Here is a 27,562-nt window from a genome sequence, read left to right on the forward strand (position 1 = left end):
TTAGCACAGTGCCTGGTGCATAGAAAGATGTACTTAGCACAGTGCCTGGTGCATAGAAAGTGCTAAATAAATGTCCATGGGATCGATGAATGAACGAATACCATTCCTTCATATAGCTGCACAGGGCAGGTCATAACTGAGATGTGTAGACCTGTTTATTAGATTAGTGTTTTTTCTGGGTATGACAAGCATGCCCATCAAACTAAAGCTCAGGCCTGTGATTGTTCTGTTGGTGGGAACTCACACATGTTCAGGGAAATAGGATTCAGTCAGCTAGGGACATGGTATTATGGAAAGGAATACTTTGGTTTTATGCACATAGCTGTATGGAAAGCTGGAAAGTGCCCAGGCTCTCCTTGCAATTAACCTAGGTCAGACCCTTTTGAATAAGACTTTCTCCCCCTACTCCTGGGACACAGTAGGTTTATCCTACTAATCACCTAAGACATTGTAAGTGAAAGATAAGTAATAATGAAAAGAAGCACTGACAAGTGGTTTTATTAGTTACATGACATGGCTGAGGCTGCACACAGTATAATTTCTCTCTACTTCTCTAAAATGTCATTTAAACTATTAAAAAAAATCAAACCTCCCTAAGCGACAATAGATATTTTACAACACTCCTTAAGGAAAAAAGTCATCTGCTCAGCTCACACAAATGGCACCGCAGAGCGAGGTGTTGGTCAGAAATAAAGCCGGACTTTTAAGCAATTCCCAGTTGGTTCTTGAGAAGTGGGTCCTTCTCCTGGTTTTCAGGGAACGTGATCTTTGCTCGGTTGAGGAAAACATCCAGGACTTTACCTTTGACCTGGGCCTCAGCGCTGCTTTCCATCGGTTTGTATTCTTTGTATTTTCTGAAAATAATGCGTTGCATAGTTATTTAAAAAGATCTTCAGCTGTAAAATGCTACTTTCCATACATTCTTTCATATCCTTGGTGCAAAAAAGTGTGAATTCTGTTTAAATTAATCTCTTATCTGTGGTCTTAGGAAAATACGTTTATTTTCTCTTTTTTCATGTAAGAAATGTACTTGCTTACTGTGATTTGAATGTATATATTAAACGTTAAATAAACACAATTTTGTAAAGTTACTAACATCCGAGAGCATTTTTAGGATTAAAAAAAACCTACAGCAAAAGCAATAGGCCAATTTGGTATTTATTGTTCAATGGAAAACTCTCCTTCCAGACATAAAATGCTTCAGAGAGAAAAAGGGAAAATGGCAAACTTATGCATCAGTATGCTATTTATTTATGACAATATACTATAGTTACTTACAGTGTTAGAAGGAGAAACTTACTTGTACATTAAGAGAGCGATCACAGTGACAAATATCATCAAGCAGCCAACAGAGACCAGGGCACCATTTGCCATTCTTAGAGGGGATGCTGGGTCTTAAAAACAGAAGCATGACCACATTAGCTCATCCTCCACCTAGAGAACATGCTGTTTGTAATGCAATTAAATAAATGAGGAAGGGAGCTATCATGGAAGATAAATGGATCCCTCTGTGCTTCCAGTAATCTTTTCCATTAAATAATACATAATCTTTGAGTTAGCTTATCTTCCATTTAGAGAATGAGTTAGCATGTCTGGAACACCATGTTAAAGGTTCAGGGACAGAGATGTCACGTCCTGGAGGCACCTGCTCAGCACTCAGTTGACCGCGATCCACCTCATCTGGCCTCATCTCCCATGCCGCCCTACCGGCTTTCCAGCTGTTGTAAGAATCCCTGGAGTCACCCCTATTCACAAAGTTCTTTCAAAGCTCCATGCCTTCTTCCAGGGACACCATTGCCCTGGCTCATCTTACGTGTCTTCCCCTTTGTGACACCTTCCTAGACTTTCAAGGGAGCACTTCCTGTCACTCTACTTGCCTCTCTTCCACTTACCGGCATCACAATGTGTTGTGATTATTTCTACACACATACTTTGATCTTACTAGACTGTGAGTGCCAGAAAGGCAGGAATTATTTCTTCTCTAATTCTCCAGGAACCCAGCATACCAACTAGTTCTGTTTCTAACACCAAACTATAACTGGAGTCTACCCATTTTTCCTCCAGCTCCTTGGCCATCGTCACACCAACATGTCCCCTGAGAGGACCTTTTCATTGTCTACTTGCTTCCATTCTTACCCTCCAACACTCCTTTCTCCATTTAGTCCTCAGGGCGATCTTCTGAAAACATCAACCAGATTGTGTTTAAAAGCCATCGATGGTTCCCACTCAAGCACAGAATAAAACCCAAACCCTAATGGCATAGCCTATCCTTGTAGTCGGCTGCACTGCCTTTCCAACCTCATCTCGGACTGTTCTTCTCCACATTCACCATTCTCCAGCTTTCCTGGCCATGAAATGCCATACTTGGCCGCTTCTCAGAGCCTTTGTCTGGCTCGTCCCTCAGTCTATGCTCTGTGCTCACATCTTTGCAAGTGGCTGCCCATTCTGGTCATTCTGGTCTCAGCTCAGAGGGCCCTTCTGGGTCCCCAGGACCTTCTCCCACCACAGAGTCTAAGAGCCAACGTCTCCCCCATCCCCACACTCGCTGCCTCCATCTGTCTTATTTCTTCACAGATCATTTTGGCTGTTTCTCACTGTGCATGGGGGCAGGGCCCTCCTTTGTCCCGTTCCCTACACCATCCAGAACCGTATCTCACGCCTAGAACTGTGCAGGCACGGAGGGGAAGCTCGACGAATAGCTGTTGCTAGTATTATAGGTGCTTCACGAATGCTCATTTAATAAATGGAGAAAGGGCATTTCAGGTGAAGGTCTATGGATTTGCCTCTGAACAGGTACCTACTTCTGAAATTCTGACTTTGAAACCTAAGTTGTCAAGTTATACTCCCCACTGAATTAAAGTTCTCCTTCTGCACTTCTTTTATTTGGTTTTTGAAAATGGTTTCATTCACATCGAAAGTTATCTATCAGTCACTGCAAGACAAATGAAAGGAATGCAGGTATCTACACATCTGATCCAGCCAAGAGAACAGTGGGTTGCCAGCACTGAAGAAGTTAAATAGAATGGGTTATGACTGTACAGGGAATTCTAAAAAAATGAACGGTGGCAGTACTAGGGAATAAGCACAGCAGCTCCTGAGGTGACTGTTTTGAAGATCGGTGCTCATTTGGAGGCAGAAGTTCTGGTGGCCCCATCCTGCCCTGTTCCTGCAGACCCCTCCCCGAGTCTTCTACCCCATGCCTCAATCCATCCTGCCCTGCATGAAGCAGGAGCTTTACTTCTCTATCACTCCTGTTTCTTTTAAAAATCTGCACCTTTGATTTTATCAACAATAAGCCCTTGTACAAATAATTGTATGTAGGATCAAGTTTTTCTTTCAATGGGTTCAAAGCTCTCTTTTATATGGTTAATGAGTAAATATATGTTTTAAGTACGTTTTGCCTTGTGAGATAAACTCCAAGTCCACAGGGTTATAAGTGAATTTGTCACTAGATCGTACCTGACGATACTCAAATTAGGGAGCTAAATAAGTGCTGTAACATGAATACAATTTAACCTCTCCCTTTCATTCCACAATGTAGCACTTTTTCTAAGAGAAGACAAACTCTTATGTCATCATCCAGTTAGGGCCACTGGGTAGAACAGCTCTTCTGTGGGTAAGAGGAATTGGATACCACCAGCAAATACAAATTTCTATGTGAAATTCCTTTTTTTTTTTTTTTAAATGGGCAGGGACTGGGAATCGAGCCCGGGTCCTCTGGCATGGCAGGCAAGTGTTCTTGCCTGCTGAGCCACCGTGGCCCGCCCTCTATGTGAAATTCTTTAGTTTGCTTTGTAGTCATTTACCTCTCTAAACATTAGGAGGGCAAAAGTTTTTCTTGTCAACACCTAAGGAATTGGTAAGTTGATTCGTTACTGTCTCAGTGTAATGTTTGGTAAAATTTGGGAAGAAGAGAGAGAAGACACATGACAAGTTAGAAGGAAGCTGGGATCCATTTGGCTCTTTCATTTCTCTTTTTGTCAGCGTTTTTGCCTGGATGGAATCTCATGAAAACAGTATGAGTTATCCTGATTTCAGCCTCCCTTTTGCAATAGTTTATTGGAGAACATTGTCATTTTTTAATATTAGGCCTTAATCTCGCCACTCGAAATACAAGTCTGTTTGAGCATGCAGTGATCACATCCCATTAATATTGGTCTACGACCACAGCTGATATTTTTCATCAAAATACTTTTTTTTTAGCCACTATTTCACTGGATCGCTCTCTCTCTTTCATCACTTCCTTAGCTAGATTTCCTGTTTGGCTTTAATGCCAAGTTCTCAAATCCTATTAACTATAGTTCAACAAATTTTGCACTGAGAGAAAGTTAAACATTGAGAGCAAAGCCCTGACTAGCTTTGCTATTGGACACACGCTTTGTCTGCAATACGAAGTGCTCATGCAAGCATGAACTCACCTCTGCCAGGGACAGAGACGAGAGTGCTGGTGAGGACTAGACTTGTCTCATCGTGCAGCGTGAGGTTCATGCAATATGTCCCAGACCCGTTGAAGGCTCTTCTCACGGTCAGCAGGCATCCGTCGTCCACGCCCACGGGGTCGCAGGCTGCGTTCTGGGCGAGCTGGCAGGTGGGGTCGGAAATTATGGTGCAGACCTCGGTGGGAATGCTGAGATGCAGGAGCGGGCGGACGACGGCACAGATGCGCCAGAGAAGAGGGAGAGAGGAATGTGGTATTCGCTTTAAAAAGGGAAAACCATAGCATTTCTAAAACGTTGAATTCCCTCTTATTCTTATTCAAACCTTTGGAAGTGGGCTTGTCAGATATAATCTGGGCTGAAAGAAGCCTAAATGATGAGCTACTGTTTGTATCTTCAGGAAGGCAAGTCTCTGGGGGTGGACAAAGAAATTACAAATCATTCCCCCTACATTTTGGCTCCCTAGGACACCTAAGGGTGTAAAACTATTATTAAATGCCAGAGGCTGCCCTGGTTCTTGTACAGATTCTTGTAGAGGTTTAACAGCAACAACAACTGTTTGTTTTGTATTTACTTTGTGCCAGGCACTGAGTTTTAGATATGTCCCTTGCTTCTTTTTATTCCTTTTGATGATCGTATGAGAAAGTATTATCTCGCAGTTTAACAGGTGAAGAACCAGCTCAGCGAGGGGGAATAACCAGCCCAAGGTCACAGAAACAATTATAAGTGGAGCTGGGACTTGAACAGAAGTTGTCTAATGACTGTCCTTGTAACCACTAAGCTACCTGGCTGTGGCAAGCCTTCTGGGGGGACAAGTTGCACTCTGATTTGTGCTCTGATGGGGGTGGGGGGGACAGTGCCTCCTCTCACAAGGCTGCTGGCCTCTTGCAGCAGCAACTTAACATCTCATTCTGGTTGACACTGTTTTCTGCCATCCTTATTTAGTTCATCTCCCCAAGCTGGACTTTTCTTAGCTATTCCTTTCTACCAAAGTAAGATCCCATTCACACACTGTCTCATTCTCTTGATCGATTTGCACATAGAAATATTTTAATTAGTTAATTATATGATATGCAAATCAGTAAATGCATGAATATATTTAATTAGTACATTAATCTATTTATTACTTATGTTAATTTATTTATATTTGTTTACTATATATAATTATAACAAACTGATATGAAATTAGATCATATGATGCATTAGGAAGAACTTTGTAAATTACAGAAAGTGAATTACTATCGACATTAGCACACAACAACTCCACAGAGGCTTCTTATATACTCCAGGGGAACCCACAAGGATCTAACCGGCAGGACTCTGAGCCAGGGTACCAAGTTCTGCCAGCCCTTTGTGCCTCAGTTGCCATCCCGGTCCAATGAGGAAACAGGCCTGTTGTGAGGATTCAACGTGGTAACAGAGGTGAAGTGCTTAGAACATGCTAAGTGATCAACCAATTACAATAATGAATATTCAGTGTAATAGTGAAAGGTAATGGGACTTTCTCAACTCTGGCAAAGCAAGTGTGTACATGAAAGAGCTTCCTGGCGCCCTTTGAAAGAACGTCCTGCTTCAGGGTTGCTGATGAATTAGGACTTTAGAGCCACGTGGAAGGGGAGACTGGAGGTAAAGGCATTTCCTTGGGCCTGGGCTCCCTACCTGTCCTGTCCCTCTGACTGAGACAATGTACTCACGTCCCTTGGCAGGCCACGACAAAGTCCATCAGGGAGTTTTCAGGCTGTGTCCCAGGCACTGGAATGTGTGTCATCTGGATGATGTTGACCTCTAGGATTCCAGCTAACAAAACAGCCCCCGTAGAAAAATGCAATGGAAACAAAATGAAAGCACGCCTTAACAAATTAGAAGGGAAGCTAGTAAAGCAGAGACAGCCTCTTGCCGACATTTGGAAACACACCAGATCTGGGAATCAACTCCCATGGTTTTGGATCTGTGTCTACCAACTTTTGCAAAGTCAAACTGAGCCATTGTTAAGGCCAACATAGGTTTTTCTTTTTTTTTCGGTGCAGGGTCCGGGAATCAAACCCGGGTCTCCCACATGAAAGCTGGGCATTCTAACCCCTGAACACCTGTGCACCCTCCAATGTAGGCTTTTATTTCCAGAGCCTGTGTATGTGTGAGAAAGCAGGGCCTCCTCTGGGAAGGCGGTGGGGAAAGGAGCTCCCGGGGCAGATGCAGCCCCCAGGTGCAGAGCTTGGCCAGCTCCCCTTGGGCGGGGGCTCTCGCACAGCTTAGATACGGCCCCTCATTGGTCTTCTCTTCTGGATGCTTTTGTGAAGTACACAAAACGCACAACTGTGTGTGGTGGCCCTGTTCAGTCCGCCTTTTCACACACAAGAAGCGTGGCTGGGGAATTAGCTGGGGGAAGAGAATAGAAGTGGTGGAAACTGCGTATTGCCTTTCCCTCAGCCCTGTATTCATTCCCATTGCTGGGAGGCAGAGGGGTGGGGCCGGACCGAGGTGGCCCTTCAGGAGGGCCCACTTCCAACTGGGTGCTGAGGCCTGCGGGCCCAGCAAAGATGCTAGTAGCTTCTTTGCTGGTGTGTGTGTAGCAGCACCTCGGACAGGGAGTGAGATGCCCTGCTCCCCACTGCCACCCCTCCCAGTTAGCAAGGGAGTGGGTGGCCCGGGGTGGATTTTAACACCTTCCCCTGCTGGTCTTCAGCCTTACCTACAATTGTGATGGTAGCTCTATAGTAGCCATATCTGTTAATCTGGCAGCTTTCATCAGGAACCTCACTCAGCTCCCAGGGTTTGACGCTGGTGCGTACTGGAGGGTTTGAATGAAAAGACTTCAGAGCAGTCACTAAAAGTTTAAAAGGAGGTGCACAATATAAGATTCCACAAGGGTTCCATGCACTAGAGTAACTTTCCAGAAACGTACAACCTCCAGATGGGTCCCTGGTCCAGATAAGTCCTGAAACCTAGCCCCGCCTCTCCAGAACACCAGGTAGTTCCATCTCCCTACCCCATATTAGAGACAGACCCTTCCAATATGGACAATTTAGAATGGTCATAGCCCAGACACCCCTGAAGAGAGGGATGGAAAGATCAAAGGTGATGGTGGAGTTATACAGTGAAGACAGGATTTAACAAATGAATATGAATGCTGAATCATTAAATTGATATCTCTTTTAATCTCCAGTATCTTAGACCAGCTAGAAGTAAAAACCTAAAATTATGGAAATGTAACTCATGTCAAACTCTGAAATATGTTCTACAAGTAATTGTGGTGCTGTGCTTTGAAATTTATTGCTTTTTTTTACATATATATGTTATTTTTCACAAAAAAAGAAGGAAAAAAGTCTATTGTGATGATAAAAAATATTTAAGCCTTCTAGCCTCTTATATTCTGGAGCAGCGAAAAGGAAAAATCTGAGAGGATCACATGGTAGCCCATGACAAACTCTGGGATCTGTCCTGTAACTACTTCTTGAAGAGTGCTTTGAAAACTATTGCTTTTTATTTTTTTGCTTTGTATTATGCTATACTATACAATAAAAGCGTTTTTTTTTTTAAAAAAAGAGGTGTACATGATAGAATCCCAAATCCAAACCTTTGTCTATCTGTTCTTTAGAAAAACATCAACAATTCTATAATATATATACTACAGTGGAAATCTGAATTAAATGTGCAACGGTTAATACAGAGGTGAGAGCTGTAAGGTGTTATAATTTTAAAATTATGTAAGTAAACACAATTTCATGTCTTGCTTAAACACAGGAAGCAAATGAAAGGTGGAAACCATATAAAAATGTGTGATACAACACTCATGATGAAATAAAGCAGGCCATAATAGTCAAAGTCATGTTTTCATTTTGGAGTTAGATATTCTGGGCTCAAATTCCAGCTCCCTTGTTCTTAGCTATTTGAGACTTCGGATGCATCATTTAGCCTCTCTTTGCCTCAATTTGCTCATATGTAAAATAAGGTGAGTACTTGTCCTAGGGTTGAACTGGGAGGCTTAAATGAGTAAGGTAGGTAAAACAAGCTTCTAATGCCTACCAGCACCTAGGAAGTAGTTAATAAATATCAGTTTCCTTTTCCCAATAATATACCTTTATATCCATATTATAGATATAGATATCCTATAACATATATATATAATATTTATTAATATGTATCATTTTAAATGTTAAATTTGGTGCATTAAAGATTAAGAAGCAAGTAATGTAGGGAGAAATGTTCCTGTCTTGATGTTTCATAGCTTAACATTCTAAATTCTAAAACTCTTTTAGTTGTTGAGAGTGCGTAAGGACAGACATGGGGAAGAAAGGAGGGAATACAAGGCAGGTTTGACAAATAAGCCTTTGGGTATGACTAGAGGAAAGTACTCGATGCCCTTTTAATTACAATAAAAGAGCTCTAATGAGGGTGTTGGTGCTGTCTGGGAAAGGGCAGAGCTGGGGAGGAGGCACACATCTGCCACAGTGCACCTGACAGCCTAGAAGCCGGGGGGGCGCGGTGTGTGTTGGGGGGAGTTTCTCCAGGGCTGCTCGGAGCCCTTGGTGGTGGCTGTGCCCTTGGCTCTGCTCTGCCCGGCGGGGGCTCATGTTCTCAGAACATTCCCGGAAACGACGGCCCCACGGGACACACTTTGGGAAACGCTGCTTGGGTAAGAACCCAGAAAGGTTCTGACCCTGTGACAGGCCCTTGAAATGTCCCCTGAGTTTCACGGTGGTTCTGTGGAAGGTATTACAGGGGAATCGTTCATTATGTCTCAAGGTCAAACTGACATGCCCTGGAGCAGTAGGTCTGTGTGTCGAGGGCCTTTAAGATCCCTGGCTCTTCCCAAAACGAGGAACCCCCTTGTGGGGAGCCAGGGCCCAGATTCCCATCTGTATTGAGAGCACGTCATTGCACACAGCCGTCACGAGACGTCAAAGGTCATTTCAGGGGGCAAAGAATGTACAAATAGTATTGTTAACAAGGGGCTGAAACTCCCCTCCCTGGCTCTCAAAGCTCCAGACCCCGGTGTCAGGAGGGTGTGTCTGTCCTCACACCCTCGTCCTAAACCCTTATGAACCCCCACCCCTTCCCACCCCTTTCGAGGGTTGCTGATTTCATTTCCTCTTCCTGACAGTGCCTTCCTCTCCTGCTCATAAGTCCTTAATTAAAACTCATGCATAACCATGTGCCTGACGTGTCCTTTGGTCTTTGGGGTGTCCTGACTGAAACCCTCCGAGAGTTGGGTTGGAACACTCCTTCTCCAGAAGGGGTCTTGACAGGTGGACTTTGGGTGAACCTAGCTAGCGCACAGACTCACACCCTTGCCAGATTTTAAAAATATTACTTCTCCTTTTGTTCATTAGCTTTTGGTAGAGTGCTCATAAAATGCATATTGAGCTTTGCAGCTGTTTTATCTATAAAGTCAAAGAATGACTAAAGGGCTCATGGAGAGAAGTTAACTCCATAAAAGAGAAATGGGAAAGAAATGTAACTCCAGTATTCATGTCTCTGCTACCAGGGAATGCCGTGAAAGGCTGTGAGTCCTCGGGAAACTCGGATAGTTCTATAGGCTCTAATATAATGCAATAAATGTAATATAGCTTTGCACTAATCAGCATCAGTCTCGCAAACGTTATTTTTTTCAGATTTGCTCACTGAAGTCTGAAAAATGAACAGTAGCATTGATAGCTGAGAAGTGAGGATTATATAGCTTAAAAATAACACATACATCTGCCCTGTGATTTCATCATTTACCTGAGTCACCTCTTCAATTCTGCTTCTGTTTCATTCCCCAGGCTGCGTTTGGTTTCTATTCAGGGCTGTGTTTATTACGAAGCCACTTACGAAGCCAAAGAGAGCACAAGTTTTGGCCAAATAATGATCCAAGGCTCCATAACCCAACCTTGACTGGTCTGTATAGATGAAAATTCTTCTAGAGAACAAAGTCCCCACCCCTTTTGGGTGGGGGGCATGGGTAGGTTCCAGAAGTCAAGCCTGGGTCTCCAGCTCCGCAGGCAAGAATTCTGTCACTGAGTCACCGTCCCATCATCCCTGCATGCCCCATAACTTCCTGCTCTCCTCCTGTCTCACAGCTGCTTTAGGGGGCTTGGATTATCCTTGATTTTGCACCCTCAGTTAAGAGCAGCAGCTTCCCTTTGTGAAAAACTTTAACTCATTAGGTGACTAGCTTGTATCTTATGATCTGATTTAGGGAAAGTAATACAGAAATTGAAAATGCATTTTTACTGACTTACAGTATATTTTAAAGTGCTATGACTTAAATAGGGTCTAAGAAAAATTTTACTAAGCTAGCTTAAAAAATCACAAAATAGACTAACATTAAATAATATAAGTTAAGTAGAATTTCTAGGTATAGAAATTAATGGCATGTGTAATTTGTTTCAAATTTTATGCTTAGTCCTCTTATTTGTAAGGAAGGCCATCAGTGCTCTTAGATAAAGAAACTGACTTCCCCACAGAAATACTGGAATGAAGCTATATGTTTAAAGATATTCAATGCAGTAATATTTGTGACTGGGCTTAGAATTAACCTAATTATTCATTAATAAAAATGGTTAAATAAATTATAGTATATCCATACTAGGAAACACCATGCACCCACTGAATGAAATTGAAGTAATTTCATATGCAGTGACAGTGGAAAGACATCTGTGATGTTTGTTAAATAAAAAACGCAAGCTGTAAAATAGTATGTATAGCACAAACCTATTTACATGAAAATCAAAACACAACATAATATGTTTGTAAATGCATAGAAAAAAATCTGGAAGGAACGCTCAACAGTGGTTAACTCTTGGGAGGAGAATGTGAGTGCAGATTTTCACTTTTTTACTCTAGATTTTTATATTGTTTTATTTTTATAAGGATCCTGCATTAATTTTGTAACATAAAACATTTTGAAAAAAGAATTAATCAAAGTCAGTAATAAGGACTTAATTCAGATATGTTTGATTGAACAAGATCTCATTTTATTGCTAGCAGGCTTTAGTAGACCAACTACTCAAGATATTGAGATGGAGTGCTCCACGGTGACTTGGTCATGGCGCCCTCGTGGGACCAGTGAGAGAATGTCAGCCTATTAGCACCCCCTGAATCCTGGCCAGCTAAGACGTGCTAATGGACAAGGAGGGAAGGGTCTTGATGGCATGGGCTAGACACTCAAGAACTTCTTGAATGTCCTCACATACCATTAATAGGGGTGGGATCAAATTAATTATGCCTTATATGCAGAACGATTTTTGACATTTGGAATCTCTCCAGCTTGCCAACCCCAGAAATGTTCTTAAGGTGCATTCTTTCTTGGATCATCTGGAAGTTTCTGTCAATATGGCTGTGTTGTCATGGGCAACTGGGTAGTTGCATTTGGGAAGGGAAGAGAGGGAGAATGGGGTGGGGAGAGAAATGTAGGAGGAAAGGACAAAAGTGATAAGAGGTCTGAATGCTTATGAGGGACAAATGTGTCTTCTTAAAGCCCTGAAATATGTGAGACAAACAGAAATGTGACCAGCTAGAAGGGGGAAAGCCTCCATACACCTAGCAAGTGCTGGTGCAAATTAGGAGGGCAAAAGAGCCTTATATGAGTCACCAAATTCTACTTGCAAAGTAGCTCTAAACATATTCTCCTTTCTTTTATCTTCTAAAGGTTTAAAATGGTGATAAAGTGGGTTGAAAAAAAATCCATAGGTACAGAATGGAATCATTGCACAGGCTCTACACTATCCTTTTTACTAGGAGTCTCATAATATACCTACGTGAATACTATTTTAGCTGATAGAAACCCCCCTCAAAGATCACTTGGAAAAAAGAAGGCTTACCTGAAGGTGTGGGTTTTGGAGGGCTGGGTGAAGGCTGAGGACAGGGTCCAGGCACCCTAGTTTGCACGGTGAGGTTAAGGCCGAAGGTTCCATTGAGCTTATACGTGTGATTTGAAATGTGGTTGTTGGAAACAAATAGACCCGTATTATCCCCGAAATCCCACTTGTAGTAAATGGCAGACTCATTAAGGAAGTGGCTGGGATCATGAATCAGGACGTCAAACGTGATGGGCAGGTCCTTGAGGAAAGTTTCGTCTGATGAATTTCGATCATTTTTCTGGGACATAGTCACAAATAAAGGAATCTGATCTAAAACACACATTAAAAAGAAAAGAAAGCACGACTGCTTGATTGTAAGTGGAAGACTTCAAAGATACTTTTAAGTTAAAAATAAAACTTAGGCATAGGTCAGCATCATTTTTCCTTTTCATATTCAATTTTCCTAGAGTTTTCCTAAGACCATAAATTAGATATATTAGCTTGAGTGGGAGCCCAGATAGATCTTAATCTAACCTAGAATACTTGGCTCCAACTCGTTCTTAATGCACGGACAATACCAGAACTGAGCCCCCATCCTCAGTTTGCGACTCACCTGTCACCACGTACACGTCCTTAACCTTTGCAACTGGTACAAACGCCCGACCGTGTCTCCTGTAGACGCTGACTTCCATGAGCTGAGGACCCACCGTCACATTGGCTGTGTTTATAGAAACCCTCACTGAACATCGTCCCAGTTTCTGGAAATATTGACCTTTGAGAGGACAGAAATTTTTCATTATTGACTGCATCACATGATCATAATAGGAAGTTACTGTTTCTTAAAGACTAGTGATTACCATTTAGTGATTGCTCTGAGGTGGGAAAAACAGGATGAGAATATAGTCCTGACTATTTCAGAGAGGAAGATGGCCTAGTGCTCATTTTTATATAAAATAAACATAAAACAAAACCACAGTTATATAAAGGTAAGTATATATATTTAGTAAAAATGCAAAGAGCTATTTAGTGTGATGGTATAGATTGCGCTTAGTTTACAAATAAATTCCTTTTATGAATAAGTGATCTGCTATTTGCAATACATGGTTCTCCCATAGAAAACACATTTAATGTAATGGTGAGATGTTCAGGGTAATTAAAAAAATTGTTTATCCAAAAATCTACTTTAATTTTGTAATGATATTACTATTTCAGCTATATTATTAAGCAGCTTTTTTTTTTTTAAGGAGACAGGGAACTCCGCCTTCCTAACTATTTTTTAAAAATAAAAGTGCAGTAAATGACGAACAAGAAATAGGGTGTGGTGAGTATACAAAAGGAATGGGTGGGCAGTGCAAGGGTGGCTCAGTGGCAGAATTTTCACCTGCTATGCCGTAGGCACGGGTTCGATTCCCAGAGCCTGCCCATGCCAAAAAAAAAAGGAGTGAGCGCTTCCATAAACACATTTCCCACATTACCCACACTCTTACTTTTACTCATACTTTTGTCCAGCCCTCCTGGAATCTGACTACCACGGGCAGGCTGGTGATTTCCATGGCTCAGGCACTTCTCTGACCCTATTGCGGCTCCTGGCACAGATCTGTCATTGGCACATATGGCATTGCAAGAAGGATGCTTGCAAGTTAGGGACGTTCGGTAGACCGGGTTTGTCACATAACAAATGTATCAGAAATAAACCGTGGACTTTACTTAATAGTACAGTGATAAAAATGCACTAGCACCAGTTGTAACACACACACATGAGGGTATTGGGGGCGGGGTGTATAGGAATTCTGTATTTTATGCATGATTGTTTTGTAAACCCACAACTTCTCTAATAACATAAAAAAAATGTATTAGAAAAAGATGCCTGATCTTCTAAGGCTGTGTGATTCAAATCACACAAAATCCCCTTCACCTTGAGGTGTAGGGGCAGTCCTCTTGCAGGCAGAGATGCCTCTCAGGGGTTAGTTATTCCTGGGGAAAGTCTTCATTCCACCACGGGGGGCTGAGGCTTCAGAGGCCACATTTAATTGAGGGAGAATATCAGATAACGCTGAGACTCTGGAGGCGATGGAAATTTGCAACAGTTTTGTGAGAAAAACAATTTCTGGGTCAAAGGCTGGTTTTAAAGAAAGACCTTTTAACTAGTTAAGTTAATGGAGTGTTGACCAGGCTTCAAATAAATAATAGTAGTAGTCGACATAAGTGACTCCATGAAAACTGTTGGAATTTGGTCGTGGGAATCAAAGAAACCATGGCATTCAGTGACCCGACTGATGGGGAAACGATGTCATTAAAAAAAGTCAACTTGAAAGCTACTGACTTAAACAGACAGGCATAAAGATAACGCATGATTTTGATATATTTTGCATCTTGTTTGACTGGTATGTGTATTAATGGCATTTTTACTATTTTGTTTTGATTTGTAAGTAAGTTAATTTAAGAAAGAGAAGTGTTCTCTCGTTTCGGAGGAAAGATTGATGAAACATTCAGAAATTTGGAGACTGCTCTACTGGTAGTAGTTTTCAAATATACAGCACCTGGTGGCATCTGGTGATATTTTTAACTAAAAATGTAACAGCTTTGCTAATATTAATCTAAATTTGCTCCTCCTAAAAATATTCACATCACCAAGAATTAATAAAGTTAATAAAATGTTATTTTTGGTTAAAAAAAAAGAGGGTAGGCTGTGTCAAAGAACAGAGTAGTTAGATCACTTTGTGTCTATACCATAGGGTAACATGTGCACCATTGTGAACACAATAACAGCACTGAATTATACATATAAATATATTTAATATAGATATATTTAGATGTGATTAAAAGGGGGAATATTAGGTTGTATATATGTTATTAGAATAAAAATAAAAAATATATAGGACTGTACAACACAGTGAACCCTAATATAAACCATGGACTATAGTGATTAGTGCAATTATAAAATGTTCTTTCATGAATTGCAACAAATGTACCACACTACTACAAGGTGCTAACACTAGGGGTAGCATATGGGAACTCTGTATGTTATGTATGATTTTTTCTTTTTGGTATATCTACAACTTCTCTAATTTACAAGAGTGTGCTTAAAATAATATATAAAAGGAATTTTAATGATATAGTAAAAATGCTCACAATATTAAGCAAAAATATGTACATATTATGATATTAATAAAAATATTACTAAAGAAAACCCCATAATATTAGTAATAATCTCTGGTGTTAATTATGGATGCCTTTGATTTTCATTTGTACTTTTCTACATTTTCCAAATTTCCTACAAAGAACATCAGTTTTTTTGAGTTTTAAAAATTCTTTGGAGAACTTGGAAAGTAAAAGAGTAATTCAACAAATCCCCATCCATGTGCCATCCGAAAAATTAATGTTAATATTTTTCATATTATTGTTTTGGACAGAAAAATGTTTGATTAGTTTTCATTTCAAAAAGCTGAATCTGTTTTTTTGTTTGTTTGCTTCCCCCTGGGTTTCTCAGCTAAGGAAAGTTAACGGCATAACGGTTATATCTCAGTGTTACAATTCTCAATGTTAGAATAAGAAAAGAGAAGAAGGTTAAAAATTTAGGGGAGGATAAAGAAGAAGCTCAGGAGGTTTGTAAAAGTCCAACCAAGTGTGTGAAAGATGTAGACGAAATTCCATTTCTTCCATCCAGGGTGGTGAGGAAACGGCTTCCCGTCGGGGAACACGTTATAGTGGCTTTGGTTGCCGCTGTTCCCGCCACCGCCGGCCGCTGTCCCTGCTGCCCAGTTGTACACATATGGGTCAGGGGATAAAATAGTGTCTGAACAGAGAGAGAAACAAGCCACGATCAGTATCTGGGCTCAGAATGCCCAGTGACGAGGGACTTATACCAAACATTTAAAGAGTTTTTTGTAACCAGTTTAACTATAATTAGACAATGAAAAACCTGTTATTCTGATATCCTGTTCAGAATATCTCGAATGGTGCATTTATGATGTGTGAACTTTTCCGCATACATATTTCAATAAAAGTTTTACACAGAGCAATTATTCAGGAAAGTTCAATCCAGAGATATCACTTGAGATAATATGTATGTTCATCTTGGGTCTCCACTTGACAAACCTACTCAAACCAAACTGAGCAACACTTATCTTTTTTTTAATTAAAAAAATTTTTTTTACATGAGTAGGCACCAGGAATTGAACCTGGGTCTCTGGCATGACAAGCGAGAACTCTGGCACTGAGCCACGACGGCCTGCCCTATCCTTTTATTTTGACAAACTCTGCTTTATTTTTCCTGAATTATCTGACATCAGGAGTTTACACTACAAAGACTTCAGCATGCATCTTCTAAGAATAAAGGCGCTCTCCACAAGCCCATGAGACCATCTCCTCTCCTACAACAGCTCAATCAAAGTTCACACACTGTTCTTTAAATAATTATAGTTCTTTAAATAATTCATAAAAAAGAAATTATATATGGACAGAGAGAGAGAGGAAACATTGTTGAATCTAGGTAGAAGGTATTTGGGTATTCAATGCACTCTGCTTCCTACTTTTCTGTAGGTATGAAACTTTTTGTTTTAAACAAGCCATGAAAAATATCTTTTTATTTGAATATTTCCTTCACTCTCTTTGGTCATTCATGTCACTGATTTTTTTTGAAGAATACTTTTATATATTCATCTGTTATGGTTACTATTCTTTTTTATTCCAAATATAGCCAGTGGAAGCCTCTTCATGCTGGCTCCTGTGTCCTTTTGCACAATCCCCTAGTTTCTGGTACGAGAAGATGTCCCAGGCTCACCTGGTATTTTCCCTGCCCTAGGCCTGGAATTAGTCTTTTCTTCAAAGAGCTTTATTCCTTTTAGTGGTGATGGGTATTTCAAAAAAATTTCGTAAGCCACAAGGACTTTCACTATAAAAATACTCAGATGGCTAGACTGTTACTTGAAACATTTGTAAGAAAAGAAGAAAGAAAAAAAATGCTACCAAATAGTAAGCACTCAATACTCTTATAATATTGAACGCTTTCCATGTAGAATTTAACTTTTTCTCATGAAAAGTGATGAAGTCATAAGTAATGAACACATCGACAGTTTAATACATATCCTAAATAATGAAATTTGGAGGTCAGATTATAAGCACATTTAATAGCCTTGTTGAAGTATTTCCATAATTAGCCCTGTTTTTTAGAGAACATACAATTCTAACAAGATAATTCCCTTGCTCTACTAGTGCTCACTTGTGTATTTAACAAGGACAAAGTTCACTTTAGCTGTAACCAAGAACAAAGCAAAACCAAATCACACATTTTAGCATTTGTGCTAGCTACACAGGATTTGCTTAAGAAATACATATGAATAGAGATTAAAATGATCAGGTTAAAATTGGCTATTATTTATCTAAATGAATTTCCAGTAAAAAATGCAAAATCTGAGACCCCCACAAGGCATATGCCACTAGACACCAAGAGAAATCTGGATGCGACAATGTAGGTTTTGAAGAGGACTACAAAGTGGAGAGACACCAGTTTGCTGAAGTAGGTTTGGTTGATGCTGGTGAAGGGACATGCCTACCTTCTCTGTCATCCAACTTGAAGAGTAGGGTGGCAAGGGATGATAGTTGCTCCTTGCACTTAAAGCAGACCAATTGCATAATTTGTCAATGAGATGGGTCTCTATGAGTTTAGGAGCCAAAATGCATGTTCCTATGACATGGACAACATTCCTTACCATTCCTGCAGTTCTTCTCATAAACTATGTTGCCGTCGGCATCTTCCTTTTGGCATCTGGGGAATACCAGGTTCACTGCAAACGTTATATTGGAGCCTACCAGTGCTGGTGAGTCACTGGTCAGGACTGCCTGCACGTGGCCTCCTAGGTGATGAGAAAGGGGAGAACCATGATCCTGCATCTGCTTTTCCTGCCAATGATAAATCAACCTTTAAAATTAAATATACTAAGGACCACATGATTCATATGTCTTTTAGCCTTGAGGGTACAATATCCTAGAAGCTGAACAAAGTAAGACACACCAGTTAAGAAATTCTCTAATCCTAGAAAGAACTCTTATTTAAAATAATAAAATTTCTGCTCCATTGGCTTGAAGAAACAAGTTGAGGTCAGCATTTTTAATCTCAAAACCATTGACTGAAGTATTCCTTCTTCCACGTGAATGGAAAGATGTATGCTTTCTGATATACCATGCTTTTGAAATGATCAAAAGCCAATTTTGAAACGGACTTGGAGCCATGGACTTAAAGATGACCATTCCCAGGTTGGTTAGACAGCTTTGAGGTTAAACCTACTTGCTCTCCAAAATATCCCAAGATCTACCAACTTGCAAATTGCTTAGGAGATTTAACATTTTTCTGTCGCTTAGAAAGTGATAATGTTGGGATAAAGGAAAGACTGTCGAATCCATGTCCCATCCTATTTAGTAGCTTAGAGTATTATCGCTCATGGAAGCAACATGAGCCGTGTGATCTAAAAGGCTCTGTAATCTAGAAGGCTTACTTCAATAGAAATTACAATTGTTTGGGTTGAATCTTGTGATTTACCTTTCCAGCAGTTTTTCCACCTTGAGTCTCCCCTTTTCCACACTGGATAGAGATTTTCATTCCAGTCATTTTCATCTGAAGACCAGCCATTTAATTGGCTGTGGCCCCTCATATAAGCCAATGGTCTTTCATTGCTCAGGACATCGTGAAATCCTATATCAATATTTGAAAAACAAATTATTTTGTCTACTCCATTCCTCATTTAGTACTTATCTAATGATGGTGAAAGAAACTTTTCATTCTGGAAGGTTAGAGAACACCGGCATAATACAGGCAATATGTCAAATAAATAATGCTTTCTCAAAAAATTTCTATTGTAAATATGTTGAGTACAAATATTCAGACCCTATCTATCTTTTTATGTACTTTAAGTGAATAAAGAAAAAATTAAAAAAAACAGTATTTCTTAGCCATTGTTTGGTTTCCCAATGCTATCCTTTGAAAATTTGGCGTTTGATACAATATCATTAGGAAAACATTAATGATGATGATCTTCAGATTAGTTTTTGCATCTTTCCCCTCCCTGAACTGTTTTCTTGGCTAAGGAGTGCCAGCAGGAATACCTCCAGGATTATAAAAGGTACATACCACTATCAGGGAGTTCACTGTTGAACAATCTTTTTTTCCTTTTAATGTCCCGGCTCATGGTTTGTTCTGAGAATATTTTATGTGCACTTGTGCAGTGTTGAGTAGAGTAGTTTGTTTGTTTTTTTTAAATGTCACTTATGCCAAGCTGGTGGATAGGATTTTTTTGAGTTTTCTATATTCCCAATGATTTTCTGTCTACTTGTTATTTCAATTACTGAGAGAGGAATGTTAAAACCCCCAATATTGAATTTGCCTATTTCTTCTTTTAGTTCTGTCAGTTTTGCTTTATATATTTTGAAGCTGTGTTGTTAGGAGTCTATATATTTAGTACTATTTAGTTTCCTTTATCATTATGAATTGGCCTCTTTTTCTTGATAATAGTTCTTATTTTGAAGAATACTGTGATTGGTGTTTACATGGTATATCTTTTCCTTCTTTTTATTTTTTTAAAATATTTTTTTATTATGAAATGTAACATATATACAAAAAAAGTAGTAAATTTCAAAGTATGGATGAGTGGATGAACAAAACGTGGTATATAAACACGATGGTATATTATGCAGCAGTAAGATGAAATGAGGTCCTGAAGTATATGACAACATAGATGAACCTAGAGGACATAATGCAGAGTAAAATAAGCCAGACACAAAAGGATAGGTAGAGTATGATTTCACTATTATGACTCTTGTAAAGAGATCAAGCTCCAAATCATATGGCCCAGGAAGAAAATCTGTATTTATGTATAGCAGTGAACTAGATCTTGCATCTCTGCAGCTAGAGCATGCAAATGATTCCCAAGCAATGGCTTCCATATGTTTCACATTTTTAACATTGAGCATGCATTATAAAGATTCTTAAAAATATCTAAATAAAAGAAAATGCAACAGATTATAGCCTCCAGAATGTTAAGATTGTGCATCTTTTAAGGTAAAATTAAGGCAAGCATCTCATATATTGTATATTTTATTCTTGTCCTTACTGTTTGCATGACTAGTATTATCCTGAATATGAATTTCTTAGTAGGAGTCTTTTAAAACCATGTGCCCCTTTTGTGAAGATTGGCCTTGTTAGCACTTTATTTTATAAACTTAAAGTCCACTTAGCTGTGCAATAACTTATTGTTGCAATATTCAGCTGATTGACTGAGGGCACAGGTCAACCCTTCCTACTTGTGGAAGTCTCACTTTTTCCTTAGGAAATCAGCAGGTGACACATGACCACTTGACATGCATCGAATGAGGATGAACAGTGTCAATTCAACTGCTGGGTTAAGGTCTATAGTAAATCTTCAGTTCTCTTTTTTTTCTCTCATTTTTTAAATTGACAAACAAAAACGACATACAGACACCAACATTCTTAACATACAAACATTCCATACATGGTGTACAATCAATGGCTCACAATATCATCAGATAGTATAGTCATCATCATGCTCATTTTTTAGAACATTTGCATCACTCCAGAAAAAGAAATAAAAAGAAAACAGAAAAAACTCATACATACCATACCCCTTACCCCTCCCTCTCATTGGCCACTAGTATTTCCATCTACCCATTATATTTTAATTTTTGTTTTCCCTATTTTTTTCTATACCCCTTACCACTTCCTCTCAGTGATGTTTAGTATTTCAATCTGCTCAATTTATTTTAACATTTGTTCCCCCTATTATTTATTTATTTTTAATCCATATGTTTTACTCATCTGTCCATACCGTAGATAAAAGGAGCACCAGACACAAGGTTTTCACAATCACTCAGTCACATTGTGAAAGCTATATCATTATACAGTCATCTTCAAGAAACATGGCTACTGGAACACAGCTCTTCAGTTTCAGGCACTTCACTCTAGCCTCTCTAATACACCTTAAACTAAAAAGGGGATATCCATATAATGTGTAAGAATAACCTTCAGGATAACCTCTCGAATCTGTTTGGAATCTCTCAGCCACTGACACTTTATTTTATCTCATTTCTCTCTCACCCCTATTGGTTGGGAAGGTTTCCTCAATCCCTTGATGATGAGTCCCAGCTCATTCTAGGATTTCTGTCCCATGTTGCCAGGGAGGTTTACACCCCTGGGAGTCATGTCCCACATAGAGAGAGGGAGGGCAGTGAGTTTGCTTGCTGTGTTGGTTGAGAGAAAGATAGGCCACATCTGAGCAACAAAAGAGGTTCTCTGGGGGTGACTCTTAGGCCTAAATTTTAAGTAGGCTTACCCTATCCCTTGCGGGGATAAATTTCATAGGGGCAAACCCCAAGCCTGAGGGTTCGGCCTATTGATTTGTTGTTTTGTTTTGTTTTATTTGGTTGAGTGGTTGCTCTAAGTTTCACAATATGGTAGTTCTAATCCCAAATTGATGTCTGCCTGTTTGCCTTGCCTGACAACTCTGGTGGTCAAATAATCTCTTTCTTTCCTTTCTTTGAGAATTATAGCAGACCCCTGGTTACCTACTCACCAGCCACTTTCTACTTGTACCCCTCTTCTTTATTCCTCCTTGCTGGAACTCTCTATTATAAGAGTTCAAAATTCAAAAATTCCCTTTCCCAGCTCCTCTTACAGTTTTTACAGGAGCAGGTAATCAAATCATGGCCAATGTGAGCTGAGAGGAAGTCTCCTGGGAGCTTCTGAGTAAGGCTTTCCTCATTTATAAAAAGAGACATCTACAAAGAAACTCCATGTTTTGCTCCTCAGAATTGGCTTTGGAGATGCTGGGATAATAATGTGATTTCTGGAGCTGTGGCAGCCACATATAACCATGAGAGCACAAATCTAAGGAAGCAAGCCAACACACTGAGTGTTGACAGAGTGGGAAGGTAAAAAAGAAACAGAGTCCTTGAACATATTATTGAGCTCTTGCTCTAGTTCCATTAATCTCTGGACTGATTGTGTGAGATAATAAGTGTCTTATTCTTAATGTAATTGGGTATTTTGTGACTTGTAGCCAAAAGTTCACTTGTCTATAAAACCTCAGCCAACCCCTAATCATATGCTATCTTAAAATTTTACCTCATCAATTTATATGGCCTTGTGTCTTGGTCTGGCTATGGCCAAAAGAAGAGACACTGTCTTCTTTTCTTTAAACTTGGAAGGGGGCCACCATTCATTAGATGCTCAGTGAAGCCATACTGAAAGAGTGACATCTAACCTTTTCTATTCTACCTGTCTGGTAGGAGAGACCAGCATGTTGTGCTCATCTTATAAAGGAGTCAGTTAGTTTGGGAAAGAACACTGGATTGGGAGTCAAAAAACCTGGTTTCTAGCCTTGGTTCCACTACTAAATGCACCATGTGAGCTCAGATCACATGTTTTCTCTGGGCCTCAAATCAGACAAAAACCAAAAGTCCCATGGTTTGGGAGATGTTCCTATTTTGATACAGATACTAAGTGAGGGCAGGAAATGTATTGTTTATAAATAAATATTTACAACTGGAAATTCACTTAAACTGAGTCATAGGCTGATAGACTATCCAACATGGAAAGAACTAGGGTTATTTTGTTGAAACATTTTATAGATAAAGAAATTCAGGCCTAGAGAAGTGATATGAGTCACTCAGGGTTGCCTTTATTAGAGTGGGAAGGAAGATTCACATTTTTTGATTCCCAGGAACAGTTCTTTCCACTGTATCAGAAAGCCTCCCTGTTCCTCAGATCCTGAGAGAAAGTCAGTGTTTCCAGAAACACAATCCAAACACAGATTTCTCCTCTAAAAAGGAGCATGACAAGGGATAGACACATAGGTCAATGGAACAGAATAAAATTCCCAGAAACAGACCCAAAGTTACACCCAACTGACTTTTTTTTCCCCACTGATTTTTGATAAAGGTGCCAGAGCTTTTCAATGGAGGAGGGATAGCCTTTTCAACAAATGTCGCTACAGCAAATTGGACATTCACAGGCCAAAATACAAACTTCACCCTAAACCACCACTTTATAAAAAAATTACTTCAAAATGGATCATGGACTTAAAGGTAAACATAAAACCACAAAATGTTTAGAAAAAAACTCCTAAGATAAAATCCTCGGCAACTGGAGCTAGTCAAAGAATTCTTAGACTTGACACTGAAAGCATGATACATAAAAGGAAAAATTGATAAACGCTCCTCATCAAAATTAAAAACTTTTGCATGGTGAAAGGCCACATGAAAAGGAGGAAAACAGAAGTTATAGGCTGGGAGAAAATATTTGCAAACTACGTATGCAACAAAGGACTAGAATATATAAAAAATTCTCAAAACTTAATAGTAAGAAAACACAAACCATTCGAAAAAGCAGGTAAAAAATTTGAATCCAAAGATTATATATGAGTAGCAAATAAGCATATGAAAAGATATTCAACATCATTAGCAATTACGGAATGCAAATTAAGATCATAATGAGACCTCACTACACACTTATCAGAATAGCTAAAATAAAAAAATATTGGTACCAACAAATGCGGGTAAAAATGCAGAGAAAATTCTCATAAATTTCTAATGAGAATATAAAATGGTACAGTCACTCTGGAAAACAGGTTGGCAATTTCTTTTAAAACACTAAACATGCAATTAGCATACAACCGAGCAACTGAATCCTGAACATTTATCCTGGAGAAATAAAAACCTATGTTCACACAAAAACTTGCACACGAATCCTCATAGCAGTTCTATTCATAATAATCCAAACTGGAGACAAGTGGGTAAATGGTTAAACAAACTGTGGTATATCCATACTATGGAACTCTACTCAGCAATAAAAAGGAGCAAATTGTTGATTGTTGATACAACAGCTTCAGCGAATCTCTAGGGAATTATGTTGAGTGAAAAAAGCCAGTTCCGAAAGGTTACATATTGTATACTTCTATTTATGCAGCATTCTTGAGAGGACAAAACTAAATAAATGCAGAACAGATTAGTGATCACCAGGGATTGGGGGTGTGTGGCTATAAAAGTACATGAGGAATTCTTTGTGGTGATGTAAACATTTTGTACCTTGATTGGATCAATGTTCAAGTGTTGTCACTGCACAATAGGTTTGCAAAATGTTACCACTGGGCAAACTATATAAAAGGTACTAGGGATCGGTCTGCATTATTTTTCTTTTTAAGTGAACAACTCAATTGTTTTTAGTATGGTCACAGAGTTGTGCAACCACCACACCAACGATTGTGAAACATTGTCATCCCTCCAAAAAGAAGCCCGCAAGCATTAGCAGTTCCTATTTCTCCCCTACCCCTAGGCAACCACCAATCTACTTTCTGTCCCTATAGATTTGCCTATTCTGGACATTTCATATAAATGGAATCATCTGTATTATTTCTTACAAATGCACGTGAATCTGATATTATCTTAAAATTAAAAGTAGAATTTAAAAGTAAAATAAACTAAATCCAATAGCAAGTAGACTTTAAAAGAAAGGAAGAGGGGAAACAGATATGAATGCACATGCAGAATCACCTCCAGCACCACCATGGCTTTTCCCTCTGCCTTTTGGACTCCCTACTCTGTCCTGGAGCAGAGAGGTGGTGGCTGGGCTGTCAACATCATCTCCATCCTTAGGATGCATGGCAAGGAGTTCCTGCTAAAGGAATACACTGCTAAGTCCTACACGTCTGGGGTTTTGCTTTGTTTTGTTTTTTCCCGACCCTAGTATTTAGTCTGGGGCAGGATGAAGCCAAGAATGTCAGGTTTTGTTACACTGCCCAACAGGTTGGGGGAGCCTCAGACTGACAGCCCGGATTCCTCCTTGCTCACCAGTTTTACTGAGCAGAGAAACGCGGTTCTTTTGTCTCCAGAAAAGCAGACTTTGGGGAGTCTGTCCCAGAGTCTCACTGAGGGAGGGGGCGAGTTTGCAGTCGGAGGAGCCAACGCCATCTCGTATGGCTTTTTGTCAGGCCAGGCGCCTTTTGTCAGTTGCTCTCACAAAGTTCACGGGTTTTGCACAGGAGGAAACGAAAACTGAATGAAGCTACGTTCCCGTGGCCCAGCCCACGGTTGGCAGGGATCCCAAGTCTGTCCAACCGCAAAGCCTCGCAGGCAGGACAGCGGTCGGGAGGGCAGCTGTGTGCGCCCGGGGCGAGCTGCTTGCCCTCCCTGGGGCCCGTTTCCTCCTCCGAGAAACGGGATCATCACAGCGGCAGCCTCCGGGACCATTCCCACCAGGCGAGCGGTGGTTTCCTTTGCATTTCCCCGCACTCGGCCGGAGGAGGCGCCGGGAGCACAGAGGTGTCTGCCCGGCCGGAATTGTGGCTCCAGCCTCTGGCCTCAGGGCCTCTCCCCCACCCCACCCCAGCCCTCGCGATAGAGGGCCCCCGTGCGCCTCTTCTCCACCCTTGCTCTCTCCGGGAGAAACCAGGCGCCGGGCGACCACCCACAGCGAGGGGCGCGGGCCTCTCGCGGGTTCCGGGGTTCCCATTTCCCTCCCTTCCCTCTATCCGCCCACCCCGGCCCCTGATCCGCCTCTGCAAGGCCAACCTTAACTAAAGGAGTTGACTCTCCCGCAGGCAGAAGGAGTGAAATGGGGGTGTGTACGGGAGGCTGGGCCGTGTAGCCAACATCTTCCTCTCCTGACGTGGGCTGAGCGGGTGAAAAGCAAGCCCCGGGCTCTTGGTTTTCTCACTTGTTGGTTAGACGGAGGAACGTCTGCTCCGCTGAGTTGGTGAAGCGGTTTCGTGAGTGATGTTAAGTCAAGGGGCCAGCACAAAGACCCATTCGTGCGTGCCAAGGTATGCTGGTCCCTTCTCACCCCTACCTGGTCTGGTCTGAGGACCAGGATTTTCCCGTTTTTGCTCAAGTCTTCCCCATGGAATTGTCTGGTAGAGTCAGGACCCCTGGATACTTCATCCAGTGGATGTCACTCCTTTATTGGAGCAAGTTGGACTGCTTGCTGCCCTTCCTTCGCCACTGCACATAACTTTGCTTAGTGGGTGGGAGCTGTTCTCACCACCCATGCCCTGGGCTGGACAAGGGGGGGATGCTCCAGCTCAGTGGCCCTCTACCTGGCTGAACATTTGAATCCCAAGAGGAGCTTTTACAACAGCTCCTGTTCCCAAGATTCTGCTTTTATTGATCTGAGCATCAGCTTGTTAAAGGGCTCCCAGCTTCTAGTGCAGAACCCGAGGAGAGAGCCAGGGCTTTAGCTTGTTTTCCAGTAACCTCATTAGTGGCAGCAAGTTCCTGCAGGTCTGTGAAGATTAGCTATGGCTTACTGGGCTGAGTTCATTACAGTGACTGCCTCCAGATTTGGGGCCACATTTCATCTGAAGTTTCTACCCTATTGGATGGAAGCAGATGAAGCTAAGCCAGAGAGTTGCTTTGTTCTGGGGCCAGAGACTGTCCCCCTCACCCCAGCCACTGTCTGGCAGGAGAGTGGATGGCAATTGCAATGGAAAATAAAACAAAACAAAATCTGTCAGAGAGATACTACGCAGCTTTTGCTTTCCATGAGCCTGAAACAAAGAAGAGAGCTGGAAGCATTTTGCTATAGTTTCAGAATTCCTAACAGTTTTCCAAAAGAAGTAAGTGAGGTCATGATTGCTTCTTGAGAAGCTTCAGTCCCAGTTCTGGCTCAGAAGACATCAGTACCCCTGTCACTTCAGGCAGAAACCAGAGAATGGGTTAAACCCAGAAACTAAGAATTACTCACGCTTGGCGGCATTGAGGGGCAAGCTTGCTGCCAAAAGCAGAAATCCCAGGAAACAGTAGCGATGTTCCATGCTGAATTCTCACAGACCCATGCGATCAAGATTTATCTTTTAACTCCTCTGGCCCCATCCACTGAGAAGAGCAGTGTTCTTCTGGCTCCAACTGAGCCCCACTTCTTATTTTAATTAAATTCCATGCCTTGGGCCATATCATGTGATGGTGTAAGCAGAATTGCCTGATCTGGTCTCTTGAGTTCAACCTCATACAACTCATGTGCTTGTGACTCACTCCCCTTGGCATCTCCTTATTCGTTTGACTTTACAGATGCACGCCATTTCAGTTCCGTGATTTTTCATTTACTAGTTCTAATGGGGCATCTTTTTCTGTGCAGCCTGTTTTAATACTCTTCACCTAACAAAATTCCAATCATCCAAGCACACTATCGTTTACTGTGGTTCCTTCACTGACTGACTTGCCCAGCTGAAGCTGAGATGTCACAATTATGGCTCTTTTTCTAGCAATTGGAAGACCAGCTCCTCCCTGTGTTAGCCAAGGCTCGTACATTCCCTTCCCCAAGAGGAGACAAAGATCGGGGAAGGT

The 27,562-nt window shown here is 40.9% G+C and overlaps 1 protein-coding gene and 1 long non-coding RNA gene across 4 annotated transcripts in view; one reads left to right on the forward strand and one right to left on the reverse strand.

The window, feature by feature from the left end:
* Nucleotides 1-482: 482 nt before the first annotated feature.
* GPNMB (glycoprotein nmb) lies at nucleotides 483-27,209 on the reverse strand. 3 transcript variants are annotated; one of them, XM_077121902.1, is made up of 11 exons: nucleotides 26,964-27,209; nucleotides 18,756-18,908; nucleotides 17,929-18,072; nucleotides 15,840-16,013; nucleotides 12,831-12,989; nucleotides 12,239-12,547; nucleotides 7,126-7,260; nucleotides 6,131-6,233; nucleotides 4,419-4,627; nucleotides 1,301-1,394; nucleotides 483-854 (listed from the first exon to the last, which is right to left on the reverse strand). In XM_077121902.1, exons 1-11 carry the CDS (start codon nucleotides 27,031-27,033, stop codon nucleotides 704-706), a joined length of 1,701 nt encoding a protein of 566 aa, XP_076978017.1. In that variant the 5' UTR covers nucleotides 27,034-27,209; the 3' UTR covers nucleotides 483-703. The 3 variants fall into 3 exon arrangements, with proteins under 3 accessions (XP_076978017.1, XP_076978023.1, XP_076978030.1); XM_077121908.1 differs by having other exon boundaries at nucleotides 7,126-7,224; nucleotides 26,964-27,208; XM_077121915.1 differs by lacking the exon at nucleotides 18,756-18,908.
* The window catches only part of LOC143650768 (uncharacterized), a 102,646-nt gene continuing 101,030 nt past the window's right edge, over nucleotides 25,947-27,562 (forward strand). Inside the window, exon 1 of the long non-coding RNA XR_013159667.1 lies at nucleotides 25,947-26,043. This is a non-coding gene — a long non-coding RNA (uncharacterized LOC143650768). The remainder of the gene's footprint in view (nucleotides 26,044-27,562) is intronic.

This window comes from Tamandua tetradactyla, chromosome 1 (genome assembly GCF_023851605.1).
Source record: "Tamandua tetradactyla isolate mTamTet1 chromosome 1, mTamTet1.pri, whole genome shotgun sequence".
NCBI lineage: Eukaryota > Metazoa > Chordata > Mammalia > Pilosa > Myrmecophagidae > Tamandua > Tamandua tetradactyla.